General features: G+C 33.9%; 1 protein-coding gene across 1 annotated transcript in view; it reads right to left on the reverse strand.

The window, feature by feature from the left end:
- Positions 1-1,413: 1,413 nt before the first annotated feature.
- The window catches only part of LOC107444865 (uncharacterized), a gene marked incomplete in the record, with an annotated part of 88,239 nt that continues 74,143 nt past the window's right edge, over positions 1,414-15,509 (reverse strand). The window contains 12 exon segments of the mRNA XM_071177955.1: positions 1,414-1,530; positions 1,642-1,705; positions 3,920-4,009; positions 4,817-4,961; positions 5,094-5,176; positions 6,057-6,123; positions 6,206-6,269; positions 7,457-7,604; positions 9,849-9,951; positions 11,400-11,503; positions 12,818-12,944; positions 14,590-14,639. Of these exon segments, the coding sequence (XP_071034056.1) occupies positions 1,520-1,530; positions 1,642-1,705; positions 3,920-4,009; positions 4,817-4,961; positions 5,094-5,176; positions 6,057-6,123; positions 6,206-6,269; positions 7,457-7,604; positions 9,849-9,951; positions 11,400-11,503; positions 12,818-12,944; positions 14,590-14,639 (1,056 nt within the window).

A 15,509-nucleotide genomic window follows, 5' to 3' on the forward strand; every position in this document is an offset into this window, starting at 1 on the left:
CGTAATTCGAAGCTTTTTCCAAAATGCGAGAAATTCGCGAATTTTGAAATTAATTTATAGAATGCGCGAATTTCTCGCGGTAATCATTTTTTAATGCGAGAAAAGAAAAAAATATGCGAGATTCTCGATATATATATATATAACTATTTTGTTTCATTGAGTTTTGTGGGGAATGCAAGTCCTATGTATTTTTACATAAGGTTAATGTAGCTATTTTTTTTAACCAATGTTTGTATAACTGTTTTCAATATCGTGTAAGTTGCTATTCGATTTCTGTTTTACCATATGTACAAGTACTTTGTCAATGGAAGAATGTACAGAGGCTCCCAATTTTTTATCAAAATCCTAAATGGTCACCCTTCTTTTAGCAGAAATGTCATACATTAGGTTCAGTAGCATTTGTAAACATATTTACCAATGAAAAACTAATTATTTTGAAAATATTTAAAGTTAAGAACAAAATTTTTTTTCTTTGTGTTATCTATAATACTTTTAAAATTAGATTGTATATCAGACAGCTGAATTCACAGGGCTTGAGTGGCATCTAGTCTATTTCTAAATTAGTTTTATGGTATATATGGAATTGCAGAAAATGAATAAAACAAGTTGAATTATAGTTTTCGTTTTAAACTTGAAAAGAAAAAGAACTGTTAACTAAACGTTGAGAAAAATTTGATATCAGAAAAATCAAACTATCCGATTAGCATAAAAATCTGAAATAAAAAGGTAGATGAAACTTTTTTCCTCTAAGTTAAAAAGTTCAGTGGGAATAATGTAATTTTTATAGACGCTTATCCTTTTCGTAATTTATTCAATGTATCGTTATTAGAATAAATGTATAAATGCTTTGCTAATTTCTTAAAAGTAACTAATATTTAATTATTGATTACGCATAATTTTTGAAATTTACAATTATTATTATAACGAGCTAAGAAAAGTTTGCATTCTCGGAATTCTATGATTCCACGGAACACTTTTTAGGAATTGTTGTGAAGTCAGCTGCTGTGGCGTGTTATCTAATTGTTGTAGATGTAGTTCATTTACGTCGCACTAGAGCTGCACAATGGGCTATTGGCGACGGTCTGGGAAACATCCCGGAGGATGATTCAAAGACATGCCATCACAATTTTGATCCTCTGCAGAGGGGATGGCACCCCCGCTTCGGTAGCCCGACGACCTGCACGACGAGCACTTTACGGTAGTACAGTTTAACAAGGACCAATACCGCACACTCTCGGTCCCTATTCAGATTAATCCAAGTGGTTACCCACCCGCACACTGACCCCAGCCAATGATGCTCGACTTCGGTGATCTGCTGGGAACCGTTTCTTAATGATCTGTCCACTTCGGGATGGGTGTTATCTAAAGATTTCGCTTTTGTTAAGTTTGATTTTTTACAAAAGTTAAGAAACCTTGTAGTGGTAGAAATACTTTTATTAGCTTCAGCATTACAACATTCTCTTTTCAAAAACAAGCATTCTAAGAGTATGTGTTTCCATTGTCATCTGCAAACTTTTCTTCAGCTTTGATCTGAAAAAATTTAAGATTTTTGAGTGTTCATAAATTTTTTTATAAAAAGGAATTTTTTTGAAAGGAGATTGCAGAGAATACCCATATAACATATGTTAAATTAAGTCTTACATATTTTTTTCCTGCTGTTGATTTTAGCTTTGTCATGCACATCAAATGGATCCAAATTTATCGCCTGAAAAAAAAAACAAGATTTTACTAAGGTTTCCCCCTCTCTGGGGATATTTCTATATCGGTACCTGTTTGCACCAACAACCTTTGCAAAGGTGCCAAAAAGGGCTTTTATGGATGGTGTTTTCTACACCAGGGAACGCTGCAAGCTCCATACCGCCTATACTTCTGGGTTACTGTTTCCGTTGTATTTTAAAGCCATTTGATTCACAACGTGATCATTGTGCTTTGAGATTCTTGCAAACGTGGTATATGATTACTTATTACTTGTGCTTACAATGCTAAAGGTGCTAACACTAACGTAAGATGGTGCACAGCTTGCAACAAGAACAAACAGTAATAAACAAATGGAAAGAGACCAAATCAGGACTGCCAAAAAAAGCGAGTTATTCAAAATCTAGCAACCATGTCACCTTTTTTTAACAATATATCTATCAATAACTAAAACAAATTTTCGCTTCAAACTCACCAGAATTACTTAATAACATTAATCTCTTATGAAATACGGCAGATTTGAGCTCAGAAATTATCTAATTTACTTCTTTTATTGAGAACTAAATTAACTTTTTAACCGGAACTAGAGCAGGTATTGAGCTCAAGATTGTTATTGTTTACAATTATATTGAAAACACCATCCATTTGCAGAAATTAAAAAAGAATAATAATTAGCCTTTCACCCTTGCGTGGCTACGTCCCTTTCTTTATTTTGCGTGCTACTACCTGGTTGACGCTAAACTTGGCAATATTTTTGGCGCTGATACCAATACCGAAATACACCTTTTCTATGAGACATAAAATATAAAACTTTTTTTTTAATTATTACAATTGAACAATTAAGGGGACAAATGAACTATTAATATTTTTAATGTATAGATACTGAACAATTTCATTTTCTGTGTTTACCATTTATATTTTATACCCGTCGTTGAACAGCCGACCCAATTTTGGATCTCTACTAATGTTCAACTCCGTAGCCTTGTAATTTTGAACCAATCCAGAAGACGAGGAAACTTCTGGATCAGTATCCCCAGAGGTTTGATTTGTTGTGGGAACATGGATGACTTTGCGACTCTATAGATTTAGCGTGTATCAGTCACCATTTACTACACAGGGAGTCTTAGGCCGACGGGGATCGAACCCGCGATTTCTGGGACATGCCGTACCAACCAGACTGTCCCAGCCTTTACCATTTATACGTCAAGTTTCGGAGTAAAAAATATTGGAAATAAGCATATTGTTATCGAAATTTTTAAAATTTTTGGGTACAAATAAGGTCTAGAACAAAAAAGTTACAAGAAATAAATTATAATTTTTACTGCGAGTTTTTTTTTTTTACTTTTTCTGTCACCTTTTCTTATAAAGATGTTTTAAAAATTCTGATCGAACTATTTTCTTCGCTTGCGTTTTTTTGTTCTGAATTCATCATATTGTTCTGCTTCTGGTGCTTTCATAGAGCTACGTAAATCCACGCACGATTGAAAAGTGTGAGGCAGAGGTCGGGTGATTATTACAATCATCAGCTGATCTAGTGCTTAATAATCGGTGATGTAAGAAGTGCGCGCATGCGCCGATTTCTTTGGTTAAAAGCAATTACTGCATGAATTTGAAAATATTCGGGATGTGGTTTCATACATCTGTTAAAGGTGATCATTACAATTCGAAAAGGCGATCAAAATGTTCTACAAGTGGCGTAGAGCAGAACTCTCTACCTATGGCAACACTTCGCATGCTTTCACCATTAGCGTGTGGACAGTCATAGGAGATGGAAGTACGATAGTTTCTGTCTTGATTTTAAATTAGATTAAAAACTTTTTAAGTTAGGAATCTATATGGAACTTAAAACTACATTGAGCATAGTTCACAAATAAAACGTCATGAAAATGTTAAAAAATATTTTTGACTGTTAAATTCGAAAAATATTAAGGGGAAAATATCGTAAAACATTACTATGTAAGGAAAATATCGTAATACAACTGAGAAGAGGAGGAGAGGGTCAAGGCATGGAACCGGTCTTCTCCCAAGATGGCGTTGCGATCGCGAAATCACTAATTTTAGTTATAACCATAAAGACAATTGAATCTCTCTTAGAAATGATGGGAAATTTTAAGCTCAGAAACACTTTACACAGAAAAGTTTTAAACATTCAATAAGTTAAATTTTAAAGAATAGGACTTTTTGAAAATGAAAATGTACCTAAGCAAATAATGACATATCGTACCTTTGTTTTTGTTCTATTCTTGGTTGAATGACAGAGGCAATATCGGAAATGCTTCGAGCTAAATCCAATGAGAGCGACAATAAAGATGCCCTGCCAAGAAAAAAGAATCTCAGAATAAAAAAATAAAAAAACATGCATTTCCCACTACTTAAACGGAATTGGAAAATCGTGATATCGAAAAAATATTTTTTAAGCTATATTTATGAGGCACTGAATTCAAATATGTTATTTAGTCTGAATAATTGAGTTATTCACCCAAACCTCAAAACGTTTTATATTGAAATAACAGAAAGAAAACAAAGATTGCCATGCTAATCTCAAGAATTGTATAAATCCACTGGTCAATGGTTTATAAAAATTTTTCGCCTATTATTTTGCAGCTTTTTTATTAGTGTATATATATATATATGTAATACAAAAATTAAATACTTTTGTATTAATAAAAGCAGTAAAACTTCTTTCTTTTTCATAAAATATCTTTAGTAAAGGATAAGGGTAGAAGTTCTATTTTGGGACTTCAAGNAGGAATACAGACATTTATCCTCATAAAATTTTAAAATAAGTTATGAAGTTCATCGAAAGATGGCGTTGTTGCATCCGACGGGACCATTTCCACTGATATATTTGCTCAGCCGTCAGTTGATTTTTCCTCAGACGTTATTACAGCAAAGGGCGATCATTTTAAAAAGTTTGTTTTATAGCGTTTCGTTGTTAGTCACGCTATCTAATAATGAATTTTGTTACTAATTTGCTAACTTAGTAAGAACATATTCTCTGGTTTTCGAACAAGACCGTAGTAAACCGTCTGTTTTTAGTTCCCCCCCTGTTCTTTAACAGATCTTTAGCTATTTGTGGGACAGCCGGTATAAATGTAAGAATAAACATAGTAGTTTATACCAGACAGGCGTTGAGTATCTGGAAGATGGGGTTGAAGGTTGGAATCTCATCGCCGTCGAATCCGAGATCGACGAGGGCAAACACACCACACAACCAAGTGCAAAGGAACAAGACGCTCACTATCAAATTCGCTCTCGTTGCTGAACTGAAGTGAAATAAAGGCATATCATTGTAATGTTTGAATTTATTATTTTCTCCTTTCATTATTATTATCTACAGAATCAAAAGATTATGCTTCTTTTGCAAGGAAAATTCTTGAATAATCAACTATTCTTACCTTAGTTCGTTGACAATGACAGTTTTCTTAACTGCTGGCGTTCCGTAATTGACACAAGTGAGCGTAGCAAATACAAGTGCTAGCTGTAAGAAATATAGATAATTAAATATGTATATATATATATATACAAGGTGCTCCGAAATGGCAACTTCTAATATATATATATATACGTATCTATAAAACTATTTACGCTTCTAACTCCATTAGCTGTTCTGTTTTCTTATTTTGTAATCTGGCAATCTTACTGCTAAAATATTTTAAATCATTATTGAAAGATTCCGGTACGTGTAAGTTCATTTGAATTCATTGAGAGGTGGTTGCCACTCAGTGGTAAAGTTTGCTACTCGTGGAGCATTATTTTCTAAAAGTTAAAAAAAATATTAATTTAATAATTTAAAAAAAAATTAATTGTCTATATAACGTTTCAAAGAACTTGAAGGTTTTTCGAACAAAAAAATGCCGCGCACTTTGAACATAAACCTCTATCTTTTGACTCCTTCAGTAAAGTGCTGCCATCTATTGTTCTAAATTACATCTAAATTGAATTTTTCAGCTATAGATTCGGGTTTGACAAAGAGATGAAGCGTAAATAAACTTCTCCATAGATAGATTCAGGTATAACAATACGATGCTCGGAAGAAAAAAAATACTCCGAGCGGGTATTTTTGGGCGTGACATTTTGGAACACCAGTGCTGTGCCCGAGATGATTTCGGGTATAATAGTTAAAAGGTTAAAACATTGTTTAATAGTTTTTCCAGTCAGCGGTGCCATCAGTTGAAGAGCTATCTAAAATTAGAAATCTAGTGAGAAATTATTCTCATTTCACAAAAGTGGAATGCAGCAAGCTGCCTTTTTTCATCCTCCGCTTTCTTACTTGATTTTTCATACTGTAGGTCATTTTTGAAACATTTGAAAATTCCATAGACTTTTATGGTATCCATATACATCACACTTGTACTTACCATAGTGGATATGAGTATGGGAGAGACCAAAAGCCATCGCATGCCTGCTGTGGGTCCTACAAGGCACCTGAGGAAAAAATGTAAAATTGATAATATGGAAGCATATATCCTGGGTGTATAATAATATTATTAAGCATCTTATATTTTACCTGTAGTCGTAACCATAATTGCGAACAACCATGAAACAACCACCGATCATACCACCAGGAATCACTGAAATCATATACAATGTTAAGCTAACGAACCACACATAATCAATTGAAGTTGCAAATCAAAGTAAAAACATTCACCTGTGAAATAACTCTCACCGATAATTTAAAGGTTGTCGAAATGAATAGTGGACGCGTGTGATAGCTTCACAGAAGTGATAACGGAAGGTAATCCCAGAAAGCATGTAACCTTACGACAACCTTGCGTCAGAATTTTACTTCTATTGTCACGAAAATGTTTGTGCTAAAAACCTTTTTTCAATAAAGCAAAAATATTGCGATTTCAAACCTTTCATCCTAAAAGAATTAACAATCATTTTTTAAAGCTTTTTTAAAAAGTAAAAAGTATTTAAAAGCTTTTTTCAAAAGTATGACGTTTTAGTTAAAGTCACACAAGCGATAGGATTGCATGGTCCATTGAAATTTCATGACGAGGTAGATTTTAGCTGAGCATACAAGACTTTGCGAAAAGATACCTTATAATGACCTAGATTTAAGATTATTTTCACCCTGAGATCAACTTTATTAAAGGATTTTTTCACGCTGCAAACCCTGCGTCAACCTCGATTTAAGGTTTTGGATTAGTATCATGTGCGTAGAATAGAGCAGATCTCGTTTGAAGGTTAGAAGGTTTACACGTAAATCGTATTACAAACCTCTTTAGGTTTGCATTAAAAGCTTTTTGCTGAGTAAAAATAAATCTTATTTTGCTTTCTGGGAAGGAGTAGAGTATCCATAGTAGTCTGGGTTGTCTTTGGTGGGATGTATGCCCCGAATGAGAACATGATACAAATTGGTAGAAAAACTTGAAATTTAATAAAAACATTTACAAGAATTAAAAATAAGATTTAAAGCATCTTTGTGCCGGACAAAGTTATCTGACATTGACTCGGAGCAAGTAAGATTCGATCCTACACTAAACTGGACAAGGCCTAAACTTAAATATACTTATTAACATACGTATCTATTCGTAAAAATAGTGTTTTGAGTGCATCACTTACAACCAAGCTAAAGGAAAGGAGTATGCAATGAAAAAAAGGAGTATTTGCTTTCGAAATTTTTTTAAAACTTATTATAAATTTTTTTTTTTACTGAAGTGACATGCAACTCCGATTCAGCCACTGTTCTTTGTCTGCCAGTTTTCATAAAAAAAATATAATTCTCGGGGATTAGGAAGAGGGATGAACTTACCCCATCCTATCAAGAGATGAAAAGTGAACATTCCCCCGAACGATCCATTCACAAGTCCCGAAAAGAGGGCGCTCGATTCTGCCGTCAACCAAGCACCCGTTGCAGTGTAAAAGAAATGAACCAGAATTGACAAAATGCGGCAGTTCTCCTAAAAGAAGAAGAAAAAAATAGCGAGTACAGAACATTAATGGGTGCTATTTTTCAGGGTAAAATTAACAGTCGCTACTGGCAACAAAGCAACTAAGCATAAAAAAAGATGATTAAAGAATTTTTTTATTTTTATTAAGTGCCACCGGATCACCATTTTTTTTCTTTATGTTTTTATGCAGAAAATGCAACCCATGTACTCCAAAACACGTCTTTCAATTTTTCGTATTATATATTACGTGGGGGGGGAGCTGTATAAAATCCCCGGTCATTTTATACGCTGATTCAAAATTTCAGGGGAACTGAATTTAATTTGTAAGGTTTCATAGGAGTTAAAGTTAATTGAATATCACTTTTTTTTAATATATGGTCGATAATATTTAAGATTAATCTAGCTATTATATCATCATTACGATATTGTTATTAGTTCAGATTTATTTTGTAACAAATGATATTTTTTTTTAATAATAAACATAAATTGTTTTGTTGCATTATTGACTTAGGAAGTGATACCTTAAATTGTAGAGGAAAACGTTAAATGCAATACTTGAAATAACCCACAAACTTATTTGAAGAGGTCAGGAAAATGTTATTATTGTTATTACTTTAGAAACGAACCTTGTAGTGGTGAGCATGTTTCGAGAAATGCTCAAAAAAAAAAAAAAAAANAAAAAAAAAAAAAAAAAAAAAAAAAAAAAAAAAAAAAAAAAAAAAAAAAAAAAAAAACGCTGTACAGTGTGTTACATACATTTGAAGTCTTGTGTGCTTTATTTCCACTTATAAGCCTTTGTTAAATAGAAGGACAGATAGAACAATACAAAGAAGAACAGCAGGAAGATACATGCAGGATAACAGCGGGATTCGAACCCGCTACCTCCACGCTTTAATGTTAATGGATGTGATCTATCTCTCCCATGAATGCTTTCTTCACCTACCTTACTGTAAAATTTTTCTGAAAATCTATGATGAAATTTAGCTTTCGGAAAATAATTACTTTTTGATTAGATAAATATTCAGTGTAAAAATTTTCTGTAAAAAAAATTAAAAAAAGTTTATGTAAAGAGCCATGTGTTGGTATATATTGGTTTTAAAACCAGATAAGATATGTTAGAAAACTGGCTGTGAAGATATAATAGATCAGAAGAAAGCTACCATGATCCTTTACTAACTTTAATCTGGACAATTTTTCCTGCATAATTTACTGAAAATTTTGAATTATACTAGCAATAGATGTAACTAACAGTAGATTTCAGCCAGCTTGAGAAAATAGGGTGCAATGAAAAACATGTTTAAAGCTTACGAACAACTTTAATTGTTGTTAATGAACTTGATTTCTTCTTAAAATAAAGACTTCTTATCAGTTTCTATCCTTTGATATTTTACTTTCACAGAACAAGGAGGAACGACATTGCTATTCTTTATCATCATCATAGTTGGACAGACAGCCCAATGTGGACCAATGACTTCCTCCGAAAATTTCTCCATAATGACTTCCGATTTATCTTTGATCTCCAATTCTTTTCATTAATTGCAAAAAAAAATAAGACTCCACCGAGTTAGCCCATCTCAACCGCGGCCTTCCCCGCTTTTTTGTTTCAGTGGGTTTAAAAAGCAGCATCTTTTTTACTATATTGTCATCACTCATTTGAATCATATAGGTCATCCAACTCATTCTATTAATTTTTATGTATTTAGTAAAATCGAGTTGTTTATAAATCTTGTACAGTTCAAAGTTAAATCTCCTTCTCCAGTTATTGTTTTCATTTACACCGTCAAGTATAATCCGCAAAATCTTTCTCGCAAATATTATGATAAAATTTTCTTCCAGTTTTGTCATTGTCCAAGCTTCAGAAAGGTATGTCAAGACTGGTCTGGGCAAGAGATTTGTAAACTAAGAACTTTGTTTTTCTAGAAAGAAACCTAGATTTAATAAATCTTCTCAGCCCATAGACCAGATATATTTGCCAGATAGAGTCGGTTTTTTTCAGGAGTTATTCTGTTCTTATTCTTTATAATATACTATTATTTAAAAAACTCAACCAAATATTTGTGTGTTATACTAGTCTTATCCAATCGCAGGAAACGAAAAGAGTTTTTCAAAACTGACCTATAAGAGTAAAATTATTACGGAGGCCATATGGGACGCTCTACTAAATTAGCTATTTTTAAGAAACTATTATGAATGAATATATGCATGAATATGAAACATTATTATGAATGAATTGATAAAATGTGCGTAACTCACCTCTTCCTCGTAAAAGAAGGGGGATAGAAAGAAAGAAACGAGACCTCCCAGCGCTGCAACGGCTAGATTTAAGCGAATGATGTGGAATTGCTCATGCAGAGTTCTGAAAGAATGAAAAGAAGTTATTTCGATTTCACTAAATGATTTTATTTTATACCCTGTGTTGAGCAGCTGACGCCCTTTTAGCTTTGAGACTATTAGTGTTTTGATTCCGAGGTAGGTATGTCGGTACTTTATTTACGTCGCACTAAAGCTGCGCAATGGGATATTGGCGACGGTCTGGGAAACATTCCTGAGGAAGACATGTCTTTGCAATTTTGATCCTCTGCAGAGAGGATGGCTCTCTGCTTTGGTAGCCCTACGATCTGCTCGTGAAGTCAAGCTACTTTATGGAAGAACAGTTACAGCAAGTAAAGCAAAAACATTTTTAAAATTCAGTTATCGGAAAACAATAGAGCTCGAATAGTTATTATCTGCCAATGTAAGAGACTAACAATTTTACCCTTTATGTATTGAGCACATCTTAAATGGAACAAAGAAAATGATCTCGTTTTGAAAGCTCAAACTTTTATACGAGTATATTCCGAGAAAGGAGTGATTTCGTAAGATGGACATTACCAAAACCCTAATTAGTAATAGACGAGCCACTACCCTGTTCGGAAAACTGCCGATGGGCAGATATTTAATTCACACCGTTTTTTTTCCTTCTTTTCAACAATCTGCTTTTACCAACACCTAGATTGGTGTATATGCTATACCACTGAAATCAAGAGAATGTCGGTGAATGTCGACAATCACGTAGTCCCTTTGGTGAATGTCCGAAGAATTATTTATATCCGATTTGGTATAAATAATTCTCATTCCTGATTAATTTATTCGTTGGTATTATTATATTTGTGTGATATTTTAATATCTGCTGAGAATAGATTAGGAGAAACATCAGTGTTCGGAGTACCGGTTAAATGCATACCGGGCAGTGGCAATGAACCTTAAAAAACATTTGCTGTAGGGCATACCGTGCAAATGCATACTGGCCTTTAACTAGACCCGTATGCATTTCGGACATTTACCAAAGCAAACTATGTGATTGTGAACATTCACTGGTGGAAGTCAACATCCACCAATTTCTGTCATTCACAATAACATAAACATTGACAGTAAAAGAGTTGTTTCTTGTAGCAGATCATTATTAAGTCAATCATTCAAAATCTTTCGCCTTTTATAAGAGATCTTCTTATCTTAAAACAATAAAAATAAATAATCGAAAACGATTGGGATAAATTAAATGAAATAAAAACAAGTAAAATCTTTTTGAATTTTATCTCTTAACTAATAAACTTCTTAATTATTAATAAAGTGTTTTTGGTAAAATAAATTAGGGTGGGCTATGTCCCCCTCCGTGAGCACACCTTCGTTGAGGACTGTTAATTCGTATACGTATTGTATTTGATGTATGTTTTGTATTGCTTAAATACGTCAATTTGTACAGACAGTATTCCTAAATTTCGAAATCCAACACAAATTGTAAACATTAAAAATAATGTAATTTACCTTTTGAATAAAATGACTGCAATGTAAAATATAAGCATTGCAAATGATAAACCATAGCAGATCCATTTAGCTAGTTTCACCCATTCTGGCTCAGGCGGAATGTCCTACAAATAATAAAACAGAAAAGTTTCATTGTAATTTTCGATATATATTACGAGGGCCATCCGAAAGTAAGGGCCGTTCGCAAATAAATTTTCAAGAAGCAAATTCGTAGCATTACATTTTCTGGCATATTGTATTTAAAAACACATTTTTTCGTTCATAATTTACGAACGGTCCTTCAAACCTCGGAAAGCTTTAAATCTTATTTAAACCTTAAGCTATAAAATAATTTTCAAAATGCGTATTTCTTATGAAAATTGAAAAAAGTATCAAAAACTGAATGTGTCCCTTTCATCATTGTACGTGAAGGCAAATGGATGGAGAACTGAGTGTAAACAATAGCAAGATTCTATAATTGAAACGGAATCTTAAAAACTTTCTGTATATGCCTAAGCTTATGTTATGTCTACGAGGCGTTGTGTAAACAGACATGATATTCTAAGACGTTTTCGAATTGCGATTTGAATTTAATTTTGCACATAGTTTTGCCTTTCACTAGATTTTTTTTCTTTTATAAATTCCAATAGGTCGTGACCCATAAATTGGTTTAAGGAAATTGTTGTTGTTGTTTATTTACGTGGCACTAGTGCTGTACAATAGGCTATTGGCGACGGTCTGGGAAACATCCCTGAGGATGATCCTAAGACATGCCATCATAATTTTGATCCTCTGTGGAGGACATGGCAACCCCGCTTCGGTAGCCCGACGACCTGCTCGTGAAGTCGAGCACTTTACAGTAGAACAGTTTAACGAGGACCCATACCGCACACGCTCGATCCCTACGAAGACTGATCCAAGGATTCACCCACCCGCACACTGACCGCCAGCCAGTGATACTTGACTTCGGTGATCTTCTGGGAACCGTGTCTTAACGATCAGTCCTCAGCGGAACAGTTTAAGGAAATTAATAACACGACATAAATAAAGTGAAAGGGTTAACTTGTTTTGATAGCTATGTTCAGTTTTTTTATGTTTCAGTTAAAGTTAAACGAAATCACAAATTGAATGATAAATAGCACAAGCCATATTGTAAACAGAACAATAACAATAGACAATAGGATGGCGTGTTCTTTAAGATAAGGTGTAAAATTAAATTGGATGGAGTAACAGTAAGGGCTTACTGAGAATTCTGACCACAAGCGCCTTACGTGCTGAGAATAATATGGCTCTCTGTCCATAGAGATAAAATAAATTTCCTTAAAAATTCATTTAACATGTAATTACCATCTACATATTAATTTGTATAATGGTACCTAAATGGGAGTATGAAAAGGGAATTGAAGTTGATGAAGTTTATTGCTTAAAAACGAACTTACGAAGGGTTGTTTCAGTTTAGACATAATGGCATAAGTCCCAGTTTGTGTGCATTTGCATTTCGTTTCTTCGGCATCACTCTCGGCAATGGAACAGCCATCGTTTGTCCATCCACCACGCTTCTTTGTCCTGCACAGAGCAAATATCATTTATTAGAAGTTTGGGGAGTGGGAGGAATATTGATAATGAGACACTCGATATCCCATCCCAAATGTCACACACTTTACTTTAAGTTTAACGAATTTGAAGGTTTAAATAGCGCACTGCTCTTCTGTTTTTAAGGTAGGTAGGTACTTTATTTACGTCACACTAGAACTGAACAATGGGCTATTAGCTACGATCTGGGAAACATCCATGAGGATGATCCGAAGACATACCATCGGAATTTTTATCCTCTGCAGAGGGGATGGCTACACTGCTTTGGTAGCCCGACGACCTGCACCGAAGTTGAGCACTTTACTGTAGAACAGTTTAACAAAGACTGATACAGCGCATCCTCGGTCCCTATGCAGGTTGGTCAAAGTGGTCACCCACCCTCTTACTGAGAGCAGCCAGTGATGCTTGATTTCGGTGTTCTACTGGGAGCCGTGTCTTTACAATCAGTCCACTGCGGGACTCTGTTTTTAAGAAAACTTCGCGTGATGATACTAGTCTGTTTTAGCACTTTCATTTCACAGCCTGCGCATTCACGCAAAATTATTCTGAGATGTTCTGTAGTTAAACAAGATTGTTCTGTAGTACGACCTGCGCTAAACGCAACTACGTGACAGAGCTACATCTCGCTGAATGAAGTTGGGTCGATGCAGCTTAATGATGAATTAAGTACTATGATGATGATCTAAGAATCGGCTCCAAAGTACAGTACTCTGATCACAATCTATGATTTGAAAACGATCCATCTACATCAATCTAATCGGGATTCGCTATTGGCTAATCAACCCAAACAATACCCAACATTCCTTTTCACATTGTGAATGCGATCCACAATTTGGAAACAAACCTACGATACTCCGATTACTTTCCTCGGAACTCTGATTGCGTCCTGTGATTCAGTCTCAAATCCAGGAACACCAGCAATTTTTTAACGAACCTACGATATTCTGATTACGTCCCATGGAACTTTTTCCCTTGGAACTGATTGCGCCTTGTGGTTGGACTTCGAATCCAGGACACTCCGTTAACTATTCACAATTGCGCAACGAGCGCCTGTCACTTTTTCCCCGATCAGCGATTGGGCATTCAATCCTCGATATTCTGATTTCAATTTTTGGCTTACTGATCACAATTCATGATTGAACAACGAAACCATGACACTCTGATTGTGATACATAATTCAATGACGAACTCATGATATTTTTGGGGATCATAGTGAGTATTGTGCTTGAAGTCGGTGGTCGTAAGATTCACGAATTCTTAGCTTTTGCATCTTCAAAATAGATTTAACATATGATTGCTGATGAACGTACAATTCTGAAGCTTTCGATTTGGATTTCTTTTTGAATGCGACAAATCTTCACAACTCGTGAAAGTGAGGAGAAAATTTTCCCCTCACAAAAGCACGTTGTCAGCCAGTATTGCGAGATATCTTGATCTGAAATACACTTTAAGCCAACGCATTTCTTTCCTCAAAAAGTAGCTTTGGAGTTCTGAAGAAAAAAGACATTTTAATGTATGAATTTTTTTTTATTAAAAAAGCAATAGTATTTAATTTATTTCTTAAATAAATTGTTTGAAATTTGAAAGAACTATTTTTAAAAAACATAAAGAAGCTCACCCTTTTATTTCTAATGTGGAATCCCATCTCATACACTCTCTCTTTCTTATCTGTGAATGCAATCAGTAACAGTTACGTATAACCAGTATTAAATTATCACTGACAACAATAATGCAATTCGAATTTTGATACTGTGTGATAGTGAATTTGAATAAATTATCATAAAACTGCAAAAAGAGGATTCTTAATTTTTATTTTATAAATTACTAAATTAAATGCAGTAACAGTTCCATGTCAGCGTCACAAAATATTAATATAAAAGATACTGTGGCGTAACTACCACTATAAATATTAAACACCAATTTACTAGTACATGGGTGATTCTCACGAAACATGACAATTCACTGTCCCTTGCTCCAAGATCTAATACTATAATACTAAAGGAACTTTTTTTTAGAGAAAATTAATAAATAGCATTGCTGTTAACATTTTAAAATGACTTTGCACTAGCATTGACTGTTTCGTATACTTAAAAAATTTAATTGAATATCAAAATGTCATTTTCTTGGCATGTCCCAAACAATATTTCCAATAATAACTAGCTTCAAAACTTCCCATACATTTTTCAAAATCTAATTTTTTTTAATCTTATTCTATGTAAGCATTTCTAGAATATACGCATAGGGTATTGTTTACTAAAACTTCGTTTAAAATAATTTTTCCTGTCAATAATTTGTTTGTCTCATGAAAACCTGTCATTTTCCTGGATACTTTTACTTAGTGATTTACAACCAAAATAGATAGCGCCAGGAATCAATATCTTACGTTAATAGATTGATTAGATACCCTCCTATCTGAGCATGTCTTGTTGCATGAATAAAGAGCCAATTTTCTGGCTCAAAATCTATTTCAAAAAATTTTTCAAGGTGAGTAGGTTTTTATGCTGTCATTTTCCTGGCTTCTTGAAATCATTAATAACA

This window comes from Parasteatoda tepidariorum, chromosome 2 (assembly GCF_043381705.1).
Source record: "Parasteatoda tepidariorum isolate YZ-2023 chromosome 2, CAS_Ptep_4.0, whole genome shotgun sequence".
NCBI lineage: Eukaryota > Metazoa > Arthropoda > Arachnida > Araneae > Theridiidae > Parasteatoda > Parasteatoda tepidariorum.